Below are 21,437 nucleotides of genomic sequence, written 5' to 3'. Positions count from 1 at the left end.
AGGTGGTGAATCTGTGGAATTCATTGCCACAGATGGCTGTGTAGTCCAAGTCATTGGGTATGTTTAAGGCAGAGGTTGATAGGTTCTTGGTTAGTCAGGGTGACAAAGATGATGGGGAGAAGGCAGAATAGGGTTGAGAGGGTTAGCAAATCACCATGATGGTATGGCAGAACAGACTCGATGGGCCAAATGGCCTAGTTCTGCTCCTATGTTTTATGGTCTAATGCACCTTTGGAAAATAAAATAAAATTAATTTTGCCTCAGAATTATGGCTTATAATCCAGAAGTAATCTCAAAGAGGGTACTTGTGTCATGAGAGGTGAGTTGGATTTGACCGGCTGAGGAGGAATTGCCATATTTAAGACTCATTTATATTATCAGCACAATTCTGGGACAGTTATCAAAAAGCTAGGCTTCAATACAGCTTATCTTGAAAGCTTTTGCTGCTGAATCCACTTTACACATCAGTATTTTGTGCTCCACTTGAGCCTTTCCTTCAGAACTTTTCCCATCTAAATCTATTAGCAGAATCCTCTTTGCTCAATTAATTTTGTCCAACCATCCATTCTCTTCCCTTTAACCACCCACTCCTGGTCTCCACATTCTACATTCCTGTTGCTCTTTGGGTATGGAACGTTCTTCTGAATTCTCTTCTGGAATTTTTGTGACGCATTTTTATTGGCAATCTCTAGTTACGCTCTTCCCCCCAAAAATGAAAGCATTTGCTGCCTTCTCCATCAAAATCTTGCATACTTTTAAAGACCCCTTTTGAGTCTCTCCTCATTCTTTTCTCAATTGGTGAATAGGTACTCCAAGATCCCCATGTTCTTTTACTTCATCCAAACTTTGCATTAATATCAGGTGTTGCAGAAGATTGTCCCCTAGTGGTTTGTTATCACATTAGAAAGTTCAAAGGTGAGGTGCACCACTGTCAGCTTTTCATAGTCACTGAGACCCCTTTCTCTACTCCAGCACCTGAAGCAATGCAGGATCTTCCCTCAAGTTAGGAGTCAGCTTACAATTTACACTGATAATACATTGATCATTAGCACGTGTTTTATTGATTTTCCATGATCCACTATGATTTGCTGACAATGAGCATGAATATCACACTGCCAATGGCATTGGAAGGAAGTACCCAGAATAAGTCAAAGAAGACACAATGCAATTATAGAGCTTTACAATTTTTAATATAGATGTATAAATGGCCTGAGAAAAGTGATAACTGCAATTTCAATGTGACTACTGGTCCACGCCAACTGGGGTTTAAAAGACTGTACAAAAAATCCATGGTATTGTCTATGCTTCAGCTATCATTTTTATCATTAGCTGCTTTTGTGACTAATTCCGGCTAAAGAACAAAAAATAAGATGTAAATTTCAACGTAAAACACACTGATAAAGATATTCGTAGTGACCCAGATTTATGATAGAAAGATAAAAGAAAATGTTCTTTCTCTAACACTATTTGCTTTCTAAGTACAGGAGACCAGCACTGGTTATTCAATTATTCAATAAGAACACTATTATTTCAAATGAACTGACAAACTTTGTAAACTGAATATTCCTTTTAGTCAAAAAAAAACAGCAAATGGAAATGATAGAAAAGGGTCATGTGCACAGCTGGATTCATGACTGCAAGAAATCTGTCACTTCACATTGGATATAACGATGAGATTAAAAAAACTCATTAATACAAAATAGGTTTGGAGAGCTAATTAGAAGAATTTCACATCAAGTGCAACATATTAGGCATGAAGGTGGCTGCAGGAATCAGCAAAAGAATTCAGCTCATCGATAGTGAATCTGCAAGCTTTGGAAACCAGTTGAATTTTATCTTCCCGTTTTAATTAAAATCTCCCATAATAGCAATCAGACATGCAATAAGTCACACCATACCTGAAAAGAGGTTTATTGAACATGGATGTAAAATCATCTCTGCAGCCATTAGTCTTGAAAATGGACAAACTTTCCATGGAATTTAAAGTAAAAGTTCAAGCCTCATCAATGTTTATTACATCTTGTGCTTTTTATATCAATATTCAGTAATCACATTAATGCTCCAATGAAATTTTTTTTATAACTCTAGTCCAAATTTTTGCATATAATTCTTTTTGTCAATACTCGGGATTTCAGAGAGTACAATTATGCAATTTTAGACTAAAAAGTATTTCTTGAATTAATTTAAAAGATCAAATAATTTAAACAAAAAGATCACGGAAATTTAAAACTAGCAGGATGAGGAATGGTGGAGAACAGTTTGAGACCACTTGGCTAACGTCTGATGTGTTTTCCTGTGACTCCAGTGTAATCTTGTCCTTTTTGAGCTCCAAAAGGCAACACAATGCTTTCCATGCCCACTAACGTAATAAAATAAGATTTAACAATCGGCACAGATTTGGATAATGGGGTGTAGCCTTCTTGTAGTCTTCAGTCAAGACTTGAGTCCCAAAGAAAAGTTGGTGCTTGCAAACCTAAAAAATTGCAGGGTTATTCAGCAGTGATTTTGTTGCTACAGTGCTCTTCACTGCTTGCCTATTGTTTTTCAATCTGAATGGAAATTACGGTAAATAAGTACAATCTGTCATCTGTTTGAATCCTCTGGGCTATGCACACCTTTAGAGATCTTTGCTCTGGTCATTGTGTTTGCACTCAATATCTGTACAAAGTGATGCTCCCAATATCAGCCAAAGTGGTGGAATTATTTGTTTTTCCACAGAATCACATGCTCACAGGCTGCGACCACCTTGATGGCTTTAATGAATGCCTTGCTGAACGACGTTGATTGTAACTCGAGTCTCTGCTTGGAGGAACCATACAGTGGCTGCTTGCTTTGCCTGTTAATTGTAGGAATCGGCTGCAACATATATACAAAAGGTTTTACACACACTCCAAAGTTAGCAGTGCAAAGTATTTTCTATTTAAATGATTCAGGCAATTTTTATATATTTTTTTCAAATTGAAGGCACTTGGTTTTATGGCATGTTATGAACAGAAGGTGGTTTGGTTTCTTCACTTCAGACAGATGACCAGTTGTATTCTTATGGCCACAAGCAAAATCCTATTTAGCCCATGTACTGTTTGTGCCCAGTTCACATACAATGGGCAGAAATGCATGCAGAGAGACCAAACATGTAATAAAGCACAGCAAATTTGACAGTGGAGGGACAGGAAAGAAATTAAACACTTGCTATGGACAATCGTGAAATCATGTATTCACAGCAGAAAGAGCAGCTGAGGACGAAACCCCACAGTTTTCTAATGCTTTGCTGAAAATTTCTCATGGGGAGTAATTGTCAGCACTTCATTTACCCTGTTTCCAGTAGGACTTTTTTTCTCTGTCGGTCATCCTTTTTGCCTCTTGTTGACAAGCATCTCCATTCAGCTGTAATAAAGCAGCTAAATATTTGTGCTTTGACAAATTTTCTAAGCTCACTCAGAACCAATCAAGATGCAGTTGTATTTTGAAATCCGTCCAAAGCAACAACAACAATAACAAAATCTCCTTCTGGGGTTGACTACTTTTCATAGGAATATTTTGTATGTTTTTTTTCCCAAATCTGGCATCCTTCTCACTCCCATGATGCTTTTTTAATCACCAATTGTACTGTCAGAATCTGCAGTCAGCTGATGAATCTTTGGTAATTATTTTTGAAGGTCCATGTATAAAGACTCATTCTTTGTGCAATGCCTGATGAATCTTTTCACAGCCTCTGCCAGAATAAGGTCACCTTCGATGGCTTAACATGGCGATGAGAAGAGTGACTGAAAACAGCCATATATGTATTAATACAGAGACTGCACCACCAGTTTTCAAATCTAGATTAAGAAAGAAATCTAAATTAGTAAATTTCTTAAAATCAAGACCATTTCAAGTCTACATTATTTTAAATAATCATTGTTTCTATTAAATAATGAATAGTAGCTATCTATCCTACAATTTCTCATTTTGACTAGTTATATATCAGAATTCAATAAATGAATTCCACCAACATATGCTTTTCACATAAAGGAGAGAATAGAATACTTGATTAAATATTCAAACCATACAGTGCTGGAAATACAGACTTCGGGATTCAGAAGAAAAAATTATCTTAATGGAGTGCAGAGTGGACTTTTGTGGCTGGCTAATTTACCTAACTTTTACACAGTTCTTTCAATTTTGCTTCCATCCAGGTATCATTTAGGACTGTTGTTTTAAAAGCACACCTGATGAAATGGGATAATTTAGAATTGCTGATAATAATATTAGTTGGTTCTACCCAGTGGTCTCTAAGAACATCTTTGTTCTTGAATTGTTGAACACTGATAACATACAACTTCTTGTAGAAAGATTGAAAATCAAAATAAGCGTACTTGCATTTATACAGAACCTTCAATGGCTTTATTGCTTCCTAAAGTGCCATGCAGACAATAATTTCCCTTTGAAATGTAGTCACAGTTGCTCTTTATGAAACACTGCTGCCAGTTTACTTACATTACCCCCTGGACACAATGCTGAAGTAACTTACTGTATGATATGCAGAATTTTGTTTAAATCACTAATTTATAGTGATTTAATTTATAGGTTAATTTATAGGTTAATCCAGGTGCCAGAGTTCCCTTCCTTGGAAAGGATCAGTCCACAATATGGTGATGGAATTATCATTAACGAAATAAGAAGGTACTGGAAGAGAACTTGCTAGAAGTGAACCACAAGTAAGGGACTTGATTGTATAAAATGCAAGGTTAATACTTTCTGATTGATAGTGCTAGAGTGGGGACCCAATCTTTTATATAGCATGGACCAATACCATTAGGCAAGGAGTCTGTGGACCACAGGACTCTGAAGAACTATCTCTGACTATCATCTTTTTTAACTACATCTTCTTTACTTAGTAAACCTGTTATGCTTGTAACCAATATACGTGGATCCATTGTGGTTTGTTGCAGACATGAACAGGTCTTCCAACTTGGGTTAAATAAAATCTTGAAAAGAAAACAGATTATATGCCCCTTTCTCATTACTATCATCAAGGAGGTGGTCTAGGAGCCTGAAGACACACATTCACCTATTCAGGAACAGCTTCTTCCCCTGCGCCATCAGATTTCTGAAAGGACAATAAACACTAACTTCTCTATTTTTTTCTCTTTTGCTCTCTTCTGTACTAATTTAATTCAAATATTGAATATATATTTCTTTTTGCAATTTGTAGTTTTTATTTATTATGTATTGCAATGTACTGCTGCTGCTAAACAACAAATTTCATGACATGCTCTATGCCAGTGATATTAAACCTGATATCGATTCTGATAGCTGAACAAAATATCCTATTTGTGCATTGTGTACTTTATACAGTTCTCTTACACAAATGTGTATAATAGAAACAGTGGCATCAATATGAGCCTGGTATGAACTTTATAGAATTCCAAGCAGTAACTTAGGGTTAGGTGCAAAATACTGCCACATTGTGCAATCAAATGTATGACTTCTATGTCAATTATTGAAAAGCAAATACAATGAGCTTTCATCAGATTACAGTTTGTCTGTCAATTCATGGCAGAATGGTTGATATGCACTGAAACAGCAACACCACTTTGGACATCAGAATGACAAGAATCACACATTTTACGTACTTACAAGGCACAAGGTACTGATACATAAGAAAGAAAGAGGCATAGGTATAAGAGACCTTCACAGCCTCTAAATGACTCAAACTAATTTGTTCAACAACTTTTACTTTTCATTAAAGTCCTTACCTGGTCCAGCTAATATGTAACTAAAGGAGACCTCGATGTCATTGATCCTGAATGGAGGAAGTAGGTAGGAGTGAAATGATTGCCAGTGTTGTCCATAGCCCATTAATGAATGAATAAATTAGTGTAGTAGAAATGCTAGAAATTAGGGCACCTTGGCAGTGTAGCTACAGCTTGGGGCATCGGAGTTCAGAGTTCAATTCTGACATCCTCCGTAAAGAGTTTGTACATCCTCTCCGTGAATGCTTTCTTCTCTCAGTCTAAAGACATACTGGTTAGTTGGTTAATTGGTCATTATAATTGTCCTGTAATTAGGCTAATGTTAAATAGGTGCATTGCTGGGCAGCACAGCTCATTAAGCCAAAAGGGCTTGTTCTACGCTGTAACTCTAAATCAAAATCAAACCAAAAAATCATAATGGTTTCTCGAATGGAACGTAATTGGAAGAAGACAAAGGATCAGCTCCTGACCTGGAATACTTTGATGCAGGCAACAGCCATCTAACATTACTCCTGAATTTTATTTTCATTTACTTCAAAGGAAACAAAAATCAGGACATTTATCAAACAGCCTTATTCCCCCGTTTGAAGTTGTACTTTAATGAGTGTGTGGTGTGGAGAGGGCAGAGAATAAACAACCAAAGCCCTAGAAAATCTACTGTACAGCTTGGGTTCCCTGTAACAAGTATTACATTAACTGAATAAGACTTCTAAAAATTAGAAAACTAAAAATAAGGAGATCATGTATCAAAATGCCTGAATCACAACAATATTATTTCAGCTATAAATACTATTTGCTAATTCAATGAGTTAGCCATGTTTTAAAACTATAGAAGTGCTGATTTTTGTTTCCAAGAAATTGTACTTACTGTTGTGAGGCTGATCCATTTTCCGACACTCCCCTTCTGTTACAGTTATGTCATCGATTGCAATATCTCCCTCTATACCAGGCCCCCGAATGCCTTCGAAAATCAGCTGTATAAGCAAACAATAAGTATCAGTCCTGCAAGTTAAAACCACCTTGTGTCACCATGCTAGTGACGGTAGGGTAGGAGCATGGGACAAAGGGGATACATGGCTGAAGAGATGCTGCGGGTAGGGGATGGTGCGTCAGCCACTTGAACCACCGGGCTTCTTTGGGGCTGAGGTGACCACCTGAATCAAGATGGCACTGCTGGTATAAGGCAACATTTTGCGGGAAGCTCACAAAACTATGAAATATTCTACTAGATATACTTCTGAACTATGATCATCACAATCTGCAGCCTGTAATATCCCTTCAAGGAATGCACTTTTGAACTGTTTAAATGAACTACCAATTTTGGGTAAAGGATTCGGTGAATTTGACTCAGGAAGGCAGGTATGACACCTTGAAGGCTGGCCATTGCTGGAAAAGAGGGGTGGACTTCACACCCGACTAAATCATTGGGGTATGAGACTACATTCCCCTACCATTTTGTTAGCTAATGTAGTCACCGGAGAACAAGATAGAGGAACTAAGGTCAAGATTGCTGTATTGAAAGTGATGCACTGGCAGAAAATTTTTGGATCCTCACTACCTACTGGTGAGTTATGGGAGGATAGATTATATTGTGCTTTTATTCATGAGGGACATCAGAGATAACCCTGAAAATTACAGGCCAGTGAGCCTTTCAGCAATGGTGGAAAAATCACTGTGTTGGGGATAGTCAACATACGAGGAAATCATGTTCCACAAATTTGATAGAGTGGTTTGAAAATATGACCGAGGGGATTGACAAGGACAGGAAATGTTTACATTGAGTTTAGCAGGGCTTTTAACAAAGGTCTCAAACAATATGTTAGTCCAGAGGCTACAACACATGAGATCCAGTCTGAGTTAACCAACTGGATACAAAATTGTCTTTCTGGTAGGACGTGGAGGGTGGTAGTGGAGAGCTGTTTCTCAGCCTGTGATCAGTAATTTCTGTTGTTTGTCATATGAATGAATGATTTGGATGAGAATTGAGGTCGCATGGCAAGTAAGTTTGCAGGTAACAACAAAATTATTGGCATATTGCACTCAAAAGGTTGTGTAAGTTACAATGGGATATGGATCAACTGGAAGATAGTCAAAATAATGGCAGATACAATTTAACTCGATAAGTGTGAAACGTTGCATTTTGAGAAGTTAAAACAGGGCAGGACACACATAGTAGAACAGAGAGTACTTAATCCCTAAAATTGGTAACATAGGTAGCGAGGGTAAGAGTGAAGGCATACTGTGTTCTGCTTGTTTCATTCACTGAGGCATTGAATACAAGAATTAGGATGTCATGTTGCAATTGTACCTAACACTTGTTAGGTTGTACTTACAATATTGTGTGCAGTTTTGGTTGCCATATTATAGGAAAGATGCGATTAAGCTTGAGCGGTTACATAAATATTCACAAGCATGTTGCCTGGATTGGAAAGATGAAGTCATAAAGAGAGATTGGATAGGCCGGGCCTGCTTTCCCTGGAATGAATGAGACTGAGAGGTGACATGATGGAAGTGTTGTGAGATGGGGTCAATGGCTAGTGTCTCTTTCTTATACCACGGGTGTTTATAAACTAGAAGGCATTGGTGAGAGAAAGATGGTTTAAAGGGCATTTGAGGGGTAAAATTTCATACAAAGAATAACTGGCATCTGCAATGAGCAGCCAAAAAAGGTGGTGGAGACAGAAACAGTAACAACACTTAAGAGAAATTGGGACTGGTACTTAAATGTGCATAGAGTGATAATCCAAGCAACTGTAGACAGGCCTGATTCTCGGTATGAATATGATGGGCTAAGGTCCCTGTTTCTGTGCTGTACAACTCTAACATAATTTTCTAAGAGGAGGTTAAAGGAAACATCATAAAACAAGCATTCAAAATAGAATTTAATAAATTCACATTCAATGGGTGATCTACAAATCACCTGCATGAAAAGGCTGTACTTTCAAACTTCAAGCTCTATAAAACTTGCTTGTGCGGCAAATCTGTGCTCCCAGTGAGAAGTTAACCTTGCAAGGTACATGCTTCTAAAATAGCCTGGGAAGTGCATTTTATGCTTGCAATGGCAGTAATGAAGAAAGGCACATTTTCCTTACTAGTAACACCCCACCTTCCCAAACTTTTTACGTCTGATATATGGTTAATTTTATCCTGCTTAAGGTGCCAAAGATTCCATTTTTGTGGGACACCTAATACCAAAACACATTGATTCTTCCATTTGAAGTAATGCTAACCTTATTAGTCTCAAATATCAGAATGTATTGAAGTGGACTCACAGCCACTGTTGTGCAGTGTTAAATTGCCCAAAGCAATTTAGAATCCTGAAGACCTCTCATCGACCAGGAGCGAATTTGAACACTGTTCCAGAAATCATTTCCCAAGAAGCAATGTGCTACATCGGAGCATTTCTTTTAATAAACCCAGCCTGTTATGCCACTCCATTTCAATTTGAACCTGTCTAGTTCACTCATTCCTCTTCAGTCTGCAATGACCAATACATTTATATTTGAATTCAGAGCTGAAACTGCCTTGGAAAGAACAGATTACATTCTCATGCAGCCCTTCACTTCCTCAAAATGTTTCACAACCAATGAATTATGAATTCTGCTTATGGTTTTGTAGCCAAATTTTTGGAATGTTAAATTGCCCACAGGTACATCCTACAAAAATAATCAGAAATCCTGTATGTCGGTGATACTTAATGACCAGGTGCCCTTAAGGAAAATTTTCTGATTATCTCTACCTCCTTGCACAGGCAGACAATGGTTTGATTTAACTTCTCATCCTGAAGGCAGCAGCACCCAGACCCACAGCATTCCTCTAGCACCCCACCGAAATATCAGCATTGATAACATGCTCTGAACCTCCAGGCAGGCTGAAATTCCATTCCTGCGTCCTTTGCTACAAATAAAATGCCTGTTTGATCTCATGATAATTACAATAGTCTCTCTAGCACGCCTACGACTTGTGAGTTCATGAGATTCCGAGGGTGATGCTGTTCGGAGCTAAGCTCCTGCTAGGGTCCCCGTGGCTGTAAGGTCAAGGACAAAGGGTGACCCGACCAAGACTTCGACAGTGGAGATGGAAGAAGTTGATGTCACATTGTAATGGCAGTGAAGGTGGAGGAAGGCTGCAGCAGAGAACGATCCCCAGTTGTCTTGCACCCTACGCCACTCATGTTCACTAATACATGAAGGATCAACCAAGTATTAGTGAATATCAGTGGAAAATTCATGCAGTGTGATCACGCGAGTTGAGTGTGATGATCTCCTTCGGGGTCATTTCCTTAATGGAGAACGCCTGTGTGTGACTTTGCTTAATGTGGTGAGGCCGATGTATGCGCAGCCACCACAGGGTCCTTGACAGTTCAGGATCAGGAAACCCTGGAAAATCTGAACAGCAAAGATGCACACATCAGGATGCTCTTCACTGACAACAGCTCAGCATTCAATACTATCATCCCACCCAAACTAACCATAAACTTCAAGACCTTGTCCTCAAAACCTCCTTGTACAACTGGATCCTTGCTTTTCTCTCTTGCAGACCACAGTCAGTTCAGTTTGACATCAACAGTTCCCTCACAGTCTTCGTCAGCACAGGTGCACCTGGCTGCGTGCCTAGTTCCCTGCTCTACTAACTTTATACTTACGACAGTGTGGCTAAGCACAGCTCCAAAGCCATTTTAAATTTGCTGATGACAACATTGCCAAATCAAAGGGGATGATGAATCAGCATATAGGGGGGAGACTGAAAATCTGACTGTGTGGTGCCATAACAACAGCCTTTCACTCAATGTCAGTGAGACCGGGGAATTGATTTTTGACTTCAAGAAGGAGGAAACCAGAAGTCCATAAGCCAGTTCTCATCAGGGGATCAGAGATGTCAGAGATGGAGAGGGTCAGCAACTTCAAATTCTTTGGTGTTATCATCTCAGAGGACCTGTCTTGGGTCCAGCGTTTAAGTGGCATTATGAAGAAAGCACGACAGTGCCTTTGGTATCTTACAAGTTTGCAAAGGTTCTGCATGTCATTCAAACCTTTGACAAACTTTTGTAGATGTGTGATGGAGAGCACACTAATTGGTTGCATCACCTGCCTGGAATGGAAACACGACTGCCCTTAAATGGAAAAGCCGACAAAAAGTACTGGATACGGCCCAGTCTATCACGGGTAGAGCCCTCCCCACCAATGAGCACAGCTACATGGAGCACTGTCGCAGGAAAGCAGCATACTTCATTAGGGACCCTTGCCACCCAGCTCACGCTCGCTTCTCATTGTTGCCATGAAAAAGAAGGTATAGATGCGTCAGGACCTGCACCACCAGGTTCAGGAACAGTTATTACACCTCTCCCGACTGGCTCTGGAACCAGAGGGGACAACTTCACTCACCCCATCACTGAACTGTTCCCACAACCTATGCACTCACTTTGAAGGACTGTTCATCCCATGTTCTTGATATTTACTGTTTGTTTTTATTATTATTACTTTTTGTAATTTGCATAGTTTGTTGTCTTTTGCACATTGACTGTTTGGGGGGAGGGTCGGGGGGGCTGTCTTCAGGCTTTCATTGACGGTCTTGTTTTTCTTGTGAATGCCGGCAAGAAAATGTGAACCTCAGGGTTTTATGTGATGACAGATACCAGTACCTTGACAACGAATTTTCCTTTGAATTTAAATGGAACGGGGCCTTTGTTCTGTGGCCAGCAGGCAAGATTTGAGAAATAAGAGCAGGAATGGGCCCTCAAGGCTTCTCAATATGGCAACATGTGAAGTGTGGGTGATTTGCAATGAACAAGTAGGAAGCACAAAGAGGTTATTCTTTGTGAGGAACCCACAATAAAAAAACACGGTTTATGTCTCCATCTGCCAAGCTTTGCCACTTCAGTGCAAGTGCAATTTCAAAGGACAATTCCACCAAATGTATCGACTGTGAACGTTTCTCAATCCGTGAAGCACCCTGCAGAATTGAGGCAGAATTGTCGGGTGTTATGACACAACTCCACTGCTGCAGCTTAAGTTTGGAATGCAGGAAACAAGTCTGGTGTATAAGTTGCAAACCTTCCCAGAGTGCTAACAGATCAGCTGGCCAGGAGTATGGTTGCTATCCGGCTCTGATATAAACCTTGTTCTGGGCTCACTGGTTGTTCTCGATGGCGATTGCGCACTATCTGACACAATTTCACCAGAATGACATCTATGAGCATCATTCTCCCAGTCCTCACCGAGAATGATGATCAATTTGCTTGAGTCTGTTTTGAGCCCTTTCTTTGCGCTGCAAGTAATTCTCAAAATAGTCGTGGAGCACAGTTTTTAATCAGGTGACCTTGCGGCTCACTTCATCTGTTCCACGTTTCTGTGAGCATCCAGTATAGTTGACTAGGTCAGTCTAATTGAGGTGATCCATTGTCCTCAAGTGATTCCATGGATTTTTCTGATGCTTCCAGGGTGGAAATAGTTTAATCTCCACTCTTGCTTGGAGCATAGCAGAAAAGAAGAGAACGCAGGAACAATCTTGATGATTGTTCAGATCAAGAACTTGCTTTTCCAGTCACCTGAAGTTATTTTGCCAAAAAGAGACAGTGATTTGTGCCAATTTTCACACCGTTTCCTATCAAGGTCACAGAATAATCTTCATCGTCCACAGTTTCACCTATGGCACAGGTTTTGGGTATGGTATTAGGACTCTGCAATACAGTTGTTCACTTGGCATTGACTGTGAGATAACTTGGTCCAGACATCCAGAAACCTGTTCATTGTGAACTTCCGTTCATCAATATTATCCTGAATAGTGAGCTGGTGAGATGCCTTTTGCTTTGACAGTGTCTGATTTCCACGAGATAATGAAGCCAACTTTCCAGGATGAGCAACACGCACAAGATCTGGAGGAACTCAGCAGGTCAGGCAGCTTCTTATGGCGGGCCATAGCTGCTGCATGGCCTGCTGAGTTCCTGCAGCATCTTGTGTGCGCTGTTCAAGATTTCCAGCAGATGCAAAATCTCTTGTACTTCTAGGATGAGCATCTTCCAAGATCAGCATTAATATTCATAGAAATCAAGGCTGCAGCTTTACGCTTGCAGGTTTCAGCATGTTTTTCATTCTTCTCCAGCACACCTTTCGAAATGATCAGTCTAGCAAAATAATCAAATCAATGGACAGCAGCACCAGATGATTTCACAGAAAGCACAAATTACTAGACAGTGAGTGAAAATATATGACATATTCATACATGTTCAGTGAGCCCATACTCAAATAAACAAGATATGTGTATCTCAGCAGAGTTCCATATCTTAGCGATTCATTGTGTTCCTAGCTTTATATGAAGTTACAGGAGCCTTCCTATACGTTACAAAAATTTTTCATTCCTCACAAAAGGAATTAATTGGAATTGACTTTCACGGAGTTACATTCTGTTTTACCCTCGTATTAGTGCAGAGCATCAATGTATTCATGCCAATTGGATGGATTGACAATTTAACCCACAACCAACAGCTTCTGCTATCAGGGACAGCTCAACACTTTGGGCAATTTCAGCCTTCAGCCTGCTGCTGAGCAAAGCTTCAAATCCTGCGCATAGTCCATCAACAGTTCAGTCATTCCCTTGGCAGTACCCATTTCCAGTTCCTCATCAATCCATTTATTGATAAGCTTCAGGTCTGACTCTCCATCGCCAAATAACCTGCTTGCTTGTCTTCCAAGCTCTGCACACAACGGATGATCACAGCTCTGAAGGTCACTGCATAACATGGAAATATGGGTTTGTCAAATACTCTTCCTAGATTTTATTTACTCCCATTGATGTTGTGAGTTGAGTGTTTAACGTTGCTAGGAATCAAATCACAGTCCCCGCCCCCCATAGTGTGGCAGGATCCAGGAATAGAACAGAGTCAGAGCTGCCCTCCCAGGGCTTTTCTTGGTGGAAGACGAGCTCTGTTGTGGCCAGCTGCAGGTTTTTTTAGAGGCACTCAATGGACTTAGGCCTTAAGCTGTGAGGTTGCTTGCTTTTCAGCCACCAGGGAGACATCCGAGCCATCACACTCTACTGAGGGCGGCGTGGCGCAGCTGTGGTGACTGAAAATTTAAGATGGACTGATGGGTCTGGACTATATACATATATATCTGCCTGGCTGGGTTTTTACTGACATTCTATATGTTCTTGTATGTGCGAGGACTGGGCCTCAAAGTCACGGATTCACCTCGCGGGTGTTGACAGATGATATCGGTGGGCTGGGGAGTCCGGGCTGTATATATACATACGTATTCTGTGTTACTGTATTTTTACTGGTATTCTATATGGATTTGTTGCCTTTTATGCATCAAGGCCCAGCATTGCAGTGGAGAGGAGGGAGTTTGGCTTCAGTACTCTTATCACATGATTGTGATCTTGCGTGTGCTTACTGTGTGTGACTGTTAGTAAAGTGTCTTTGCACCTTGACACTGAGGTAATACTGTCTAGTTTGGCTGTATTCGTGAGCATTCAAATATGGTTAAATGACAATTAAACTTTAATTGAATTGAAACTTCCTGCCAAATTATCTCTTCAGTTGTTCTAGTATTTTATTACTTGGAGAATGCAGGATGTGAATATATGGCAGAAGCAGCTTCAGTTCTTTGTTGCATATTTCTGCAGTGTTACATGCAATCCATGTTTATTTATGAGTTGTCAGTTATACTCTGGTTTTAAAGGGTTTGGATCAGTTCATAAAGAGCAGAGGGCAAAGGCACTTCACCTTTTAGAGTTAACTGAAGCAACTTGAAATATAGTAGCATGCATCAATTATTGGAGTCTAATGGCTTTGATGAGTTGCATTGAGCGAGGGAGGTGTCTGTCAGGGGGTTGAGTGATAGAGAGATTGTCGAGTGAAAGGGTGCCTTTTCGAGGAAGAGATCTGGGACAGGAGTGGTGTAGAGAAAGGGTTATGATAGTTGGCGGGGGGGTGGGCTGAGGTTTGGCGACATTTGTGAAACTTGCTCAGTTGTGTTGGAGGGGGATGAAGCCGGAAGCAGGATGGGTCAGACCTCCTTTGTTTATGGCAAGGAGCTCTATTAGAATACATTATGGAGCCGGAAAGATTATCTTAAACTATGTTGGCCAGTGATTGATGGCCAAGGTAAGTTTAGAAAATATCATGACAGGGAGGAACAAAAACACTCTCTTTCATGATTGAAATTCAATCACTCTCCCACAGGCTGCAAACGATTCAATGGTGAATGTTATATGGCTTTGTCCCTGAAACCACCATATAAAAATAATGTCTTTTTGAATGACTCCCAAAAAACATTCCAGTGGGTCTCTTATTAATTAAGTACCTCAGGTTTGATGCCTGTACATGCCTTTGAGGAGTGCGATGCAAGTGATACTAGAGGTCACAACTAAATTTTGTTTTAGCAGATTTACTCAAACCCCAGTAGACTGCGAGTCAAAAACACATAATAGTTTAATTTAGTAGTCTGGGCTTTAAAAGACCTAGGTTTCCCTTGTGAATAAAAGCCACCTTTTACAAAAGAAAATAATCTTCTAAGGAAACAAATGACTGTGCCTAGCCAGAGTGAAGTTAAGGTGGCAATTACTATCATTGAATTGCACTGCGGTGCAAAACATTTTATTCTGAAACATGTTTCAAATCTTATTCCATCAATAGAACCACTCTACATGGAATTCTTTTCTGTGGATTCATTTCAGGGTTTGAGCCAGACTCTGAAATTGGCTGCACATTGACCTGGTATCACCCAGTTCACATCACAAGGGATCAGATCTTCCTTCGAGCTAGCTCTGCCAGTTACTAAGTGGTAGAGAAAAGACCTCTGCGTATCAAGTGGTTAAACCTCACCAGAGTGGTGTTATAAGATCATAAGACATTGGAGCAGAAATTGGCCATTTGGCCCATCCAGTCTGTTCTGTAATCCAATCATGGCTGATTTATTATCCCTCGTAACCCCATTTTCTTGCCTTCTCCATATAACCTTTGACACCTTTACTGATCAAGAACCTATCAACCTCTGCTTTATATATACCCAATGACCTAGCCTCCACATGCATTTGTGGCAATGAACTCCATAGATTCTCCACTCACTGGCTAAAGAAATTCCTCCTTATCTCTGCTCTAAAGGAAAATCCTTCTATTCTGTGGCTGTTTCCTCTGGTCTTAGATTCCCCTCCACTATGGAAAATGTCCTTTTCACATCCACTCTATCTAGGCCCTTCAATATTCAGAAGGCTTCAATCCTTCATTCTTTTAAACTCCAGTGAGTACAGGCCCAGAGCCATCAAGTGCTCAAGACAATTTCCGTACACAGGGAAGCCTCACGTCACTGATTCAGATGGAGTCACAGCTCCATGGGAGGTTAATTGAGCCCTCTTACAGGCCACAAATTAAGCAGTGCAACTTTGTGAAATGGTTGTCTTCAGAATTCTCACTCATTTTCTCAGTACTTGGAACGGCACTGAAACCTGTGCTTGCTGCATAGCTCCCACTTTAGCTCGGCATTGAAGCTGGAATTTTTGTAAAAATAATACAAAGATCCCTGGATATTTGTAAAGGGCAGGCAGACCTGCTCTGGGTGGATTGGAAGCTAAACAATACCCAGACTGACAGAGGTTGAGACTTTATTTCCTAGTCTGTGGAGTCCAGAACTGAGGACAATAGTCTCAGCATGGCCTGCTTCTGGACGGTCATGTTCTCTGATTCTACTTGCTACATAAAAAACGAGGAAAAGAGGGGTATGGAGGGCTATGGTCCAGGTGCTGGATGATGGGACTGGACAGATTAATAGACTGTCATGGACAAGATGGGCTGAAGGGCCTTTTTCTGTGCTGTAGTGTTCTATGACTCTATGGACAGATCAAGTGGGTCTCAGATAGAAAACTTCTTTACTAGGGGTTTCATAAATCATCAGATTTCCCAACTCCAGAGTTGAACACATCTGTGGTCATTAACTGAGATGGATAGAGTTTTGAATAAATGTTTTTGGGACTGGGAACTGAGCAGTCTTTTATGTCCAGTGTTATTGGTGATGTTCACTCCCAGGAACCTGAAGGTCTCAGCCCTCTCGACCTCAGTAGTGTAAGTGTAACAAAGAGCAGGTGCTCTGCCCCCATCTGAAATTGATGACCAGCTCTTTTATTTGCTGACACTGAGGGAAAAATTGTTGTTATGATACCATGTTATCAGTCAGGCTGTCTGCCTCCTTTCTGCACTCCGACTCATCAGCTTGAGATTCAGCCAATACAGAAGCATCATCAGAAAATTCGAGTAAGTGAGAGCAGAGCATGTTGTGAGTTGTGAGGATATAGGGAGGCTGATGGTACAGCCTTGTGGGGAATCAGTGATGAGAATAATTGTGGTGGAGATGTTGCTGCCTGTCCTTAGAGATTTGTGGTCTGTTGGTCAGGAAGTCCAGGATTCACCCACAAAGGGAGGTGCTGAATCCCAGGTCAAGGAACTTGGAGGGTGGTTTGCTTGGAAATACAGCATTGAAGGCAGAGATCTAGTCATTAAACAATAGTCTGATAAAAGAGCCTTTACTGTCTGGATGCTCTCGAGATGAGTATAGGGCCAAGGTGTGGATTAGTTAGGCCAAATAACTGGCTTCCATGCTGCATGTGTCCATTTTAAAAAAGCAGTGACCTTCAGACCTTCTGGTATTGAGCACCGGAACTCAGATATGGTGGAAATTTTACCTGGCTTGGCAGGTGCTATTCATGAAAATGTATGGGCAAAGCACATTATAGGTTTTATGCTACCATTCTGAACAGTGTTTTGTGTAAGAAGCAGGGGTGCAAGAACCATTTACTTCTTGTAGGCAACTCTCTTGTTATAAATGCAGAGTGGCTATGGAGCCTTTAACACCATTTTGGGAATCAATAGGCACAAGTTAGAACAGCCAGGTAGACAACACTGAATAATTAATATGATTTTTGGAACAATTAGAGCAAAACATGGAGCACCTTCACAAAATGCCACAGCCCCACTGACTCTGGGATTGCCGTCTCTGAGGCTGATGTGAAAACAGCATTCCAAAGGGTGAGACAGGGAAATCCTCTGACCCAGTCAGTGTAACTGGTCAAGTATTGATTACCCGTGTTAATCATCTGGCTGGAGTGTTCAATTACTTCAATCTCTCACTTTGACAGTCTAAGGTACCCACTGGCTTCAATCATACCAGTGAATGAACATGGTAATCTGCTTCAATGACTATTGTCCAGTAGCACTTACATCCACAGTGATAAAATCCTTTGACCAGTTGGTAATGAGGCATATCAACTCTAGCCTAAGGAGTGTCTTAGATCCACTCCAACTTTCCTACTGTTGTACATTTCATTGGCTCTTCACTCAGCTCTGGAACACATTGAAAGTGAAGATGCATACGTCAGGACGCCCTTCATTGATTACAACTCAGCATTTAGCATGGTCACCCTATCAAAACAAACCAATAAGCTCCAAGACCTCGGCCTCAATACTTCCTTGGGTCCTTCATTTCCTTACTTGCAGCAGTCAGTCAGCTCAGGTTGGCAACACCTGCTCCACAATCACCATCAGCTCAGGTGCACCACAAGGCTGTGTGCATAGCCCCCTTCTCTACTCACATCTGGAGGCTCTGCCCTGTAACCAGCTCCTGGAAAAATTACAAAGAAGGCACGGCACCACCTCTGCTATCTTAGACATTTACGCAGTTTAGGCATGCCATCTAAAACTTCGATAAACTTCTATAGGTGCACAGTGGTGAGTACCCAGACTGGTTGCAACTTGGCCTGGTATGGAAGCATCAATGCCCAAAAGTGGAAAGGTCTACAAAAATAGCCCAATCCGTCAGAGGAAATGCCCTCCCTGCCATTAAAATACATCTACAGGTGGTGCTGTTGCAGAAAAGCAGCATCCATCATCAAGAGCTCTCACCATCCAGGCCATGCTCTCTTCTCACTGGTACCACTGAGTAGGAACTATAGGAATCTTAGGTACAACACTACCAGGTTCAGCAACAGTTATTATTCTACCACCATCAGGCTCATGATCCAACATGGATAACTTCACTCACCTCATCACTGAACTATAGGCTCTCATTCGAGGAGTCTACAACTCATGTTCTCAATATTATTTATTCACTTATTTTGTCATTATTATTACTATTATTTGTTTATATATTTGCACCGTTTGTCTTTTCCATGTAGGTTGCTTATCAGTCTTTGTGTGCAGTTTTTCACTGATTCCGTTGTATTTCTTTGTTCTGCTGTGCATGCCCACAAGAAAATGTATTTCAGGGTAGTATATAGTTGTCTATACACACTTTGATAATAAATTTTACTGTACATTAAACTTTGAAGTTAGAGTGTTCCATTGAGCTCGATACGAACAACAGGCTCCCTCTACCATGAACCTCCTCTCAATACCCAAACCCACATCCTTTCAGTCAAAAGGTCCTCTAGCTAATGATACTGTGATGACCCAGAGCTTTTCCCAAGCAGACCCCAGAGGAACAACAATGAGGTCAAACATCCTACAAGGCACCTGTCAGGATATTGACAAATTGTGCAAGTACCTTCCAATAACCTGGCCAAATTTGTTTTTCATGCTAGATTACAGTTGATACATTAACCCAGTTATTTCTTAAGCATTGACACTGGAGGATATCAAAGAAGAACTTTATATATGTATATGATATTATATATTATTATATATGTTTGCAGGGAACCATTTTAATGACATTTATACAGCACAAAATTAACTAGTATAGTTTACAGAACCCAAAAAAAAAGTTTAAATTGGCCATTTCTATTGGTTGTGAGGAGCAAGAAGATAAGAATAAGACCTATCATGTCTGACAGTAGGAAAGTGTGTATGGAACCGATGGAAATAGCAGAGGTACTTAATGAATACTTCATTTCAGTATTCACCTTGGAAAAGGAACTTGGCGAATGTAGGGATGACTTACAGCAGATTGAAAAGCTTGAGCATATAGACATTAAGAAAGAGGATGTGCTGGAGCTTTTGGAAATCATCAAGTTGGGTAAGTCTCCGGGACTGGACGAGATGTACCCCAGGCTACTGTGGGAGGTGAGGGAGGAGATTGCTGAGCCTCTGGCAATGATCTTTGCATCATCAATGGGGATGGGGGAGTTTCCAGAGGATTGGAGGGTTGCAGATGTTGTTCCCTTATTCAAGAAAGGGAGTAGAGATTGCCCAGGAAATTATAGATCAGTGAGTCTTACTTTAGTGGTTGGTAAGTTGATGGAGAAGAACCTGAGAGGCAGGATTTATGAACATTTTGAGAAGTATAATATGATTAGGAATAGTCAGCATGGATTTGTCAAGGGCAGGTCGTGCCTTACGAGCCTAATTGAATTTTTTAAGGATGTAACTAAACACATTGATGAAGGAAGAGCAGTAGATGTAGGGTATATGTATTTCAGAAAGGCATTTGATAAGGTACCCCACTTTATTGAGAAAGTAAGGAGGCATGGGATCCAAGGGGCTTTGTGGATCCAGAACTGGCTTGCCCACAGAATGCAAAGAGTGGTTGTAGACGGGTCATATTCTGCATGGAGATCGGTGACCAGTGGAGTGCTTCAGGGATCTGTTCTGGGACCCTTACTCTTCGTGATTTTTATGAATGACCTGGATGGGGAAGTGGAGGGATGGGTTAGTAAGTTTGCTGATGACACAAAGGTTGGGGGTGTTGTGGATAGTGTGGAGGGCTGTCAGAGTGGGACATTAATAGGATGCAAAACTGGCTGAGAAGTGGCAGATGGAATTCAACCCAGTAAAGAGTGAAGTGGTTTATTTTGGTAGGTCAAGTATGATGGCAGAATATAGTATCGTTGGTAAGACTCTTGGTAGTGTGAAGGAGCAGAGGGATCTTGGGGGTCTGAGTCCATAGGATGCTCAAAGCAGCTGTGCAGGTTGACTCTGTGGTTAAGAAGGCATACAGTGTATTGGCCTTCATTAATTGTGGAATTGAATTTAGGAGCTGAGAGGTAATGTTGCAGCTATATAGGGCCCTCGTCAGACCCCACTTGGAGTACTATGCTTGGTTCTGGTTGCCTCACTACAGGAAGGATGTGGAAGCCATAGAAAGGGTGCAGAGGAGATTTACAAGGATGTTGCCTGGATTGGGGAGCATGTCTTATGAGAATAGGTTGACGGAACTCGGCCTTTTCTCCTCGGAGCGATGGAAGATGAGAGGTGACATGATAGAGGTATATAAGATGATGAGAGGCATTGAATGTGTGCATAGTCAAAGGCTTTTTCCCAGGGCTGAAATGGTTGCCACAAGAGGACACAGGTTTAAGGTGCTGGGAGTAGGTACAGAGGAGATGTCAGGGCTAAGTTTTTTTATGCAGAAAGTGGTGGGAGTGCATGGAATGGGCTGCCGGCAACGGTGGTGGAGGTGGATATGATAGGGTCTTTTAAGATACTTTTGGATAGGTACATGGAGCTTAGTAAAATAGAGGGCTATGGGTAAGCCTAGTAATTTCTAAGGTAGGAACATGTTCAGCACAACTTTGTGGGTCGAAGGGCCAGTATTGTGCTGTAGGTTTTCTATGTTTCTATATATGTTTTATTTTATATGTATATATATATATAGCAATCGAATATCATTATCTCAGCATAACTGAGCCAACAATGTGTAGCAATTAACCCTGACATTTGATATTCAATGTTTACCACAGCATCCTTTAAATGAAGAAATGCATCCTTTTCTTTATGCTTTC

At 40.8% G+C, this 21,437-nt stretch overlaps 1 protein-coding gene across 4 annotated transcripts in view; it reads right to left on the bottom strand.

Moving 5' to 3' along the window:
- Window positions 1-1,181: 1,181 nt before the first annotated feature.
- mdga2a (MAM domain containing glycosylphosphatidylinositol anchor 2a) overlaps window positions 1,182-21,437 on the bottom strand; it is a 904,971-nt gene continuing 884,715 nt past the window's right edge. For all 4 annotated transcript variants that reach the window (XM_073039625.1, XM_073039626.1, XM_073039628.1 and 1 more), the window contains 2 exons: window positions 6,604-6,709; window positions 1,182-3,818 (listed from right to left, as the gene is read on the bottom strand). In XM_073039625.1, coding sequence (XP_072895726.1) covers window positions 3,727-3,818; window positions 6,604-6,709 — 198 coding nt within the window. In that variant the 3' untranslated portion in view covers window positions 1,182-3,726. The remainder of the gene's footprint in view (window positions 3,819-6,603; window positions 6,710-21,437) is intronic.

This window comes from Hemitrygon akajei, chromosome 3 (genome assembly GCF_048418815.1).
Source record: "Hemitrygon akajei chromosome 3, sHemAka1.3, whole genome shotgun sequence".
Lineage (NCBI taxonomy): Eukaryota > Metazoa > Chordata > Chondrichthyes > Myliobatiformes > Dasyatidae > Hemitrygon > Hemitrygon akajei.
The sequence above is the reverse complement of the archived record's forward strand: the minus strand, read 5'-3'. Positions and strand labels throughout refer to the sequence as shown.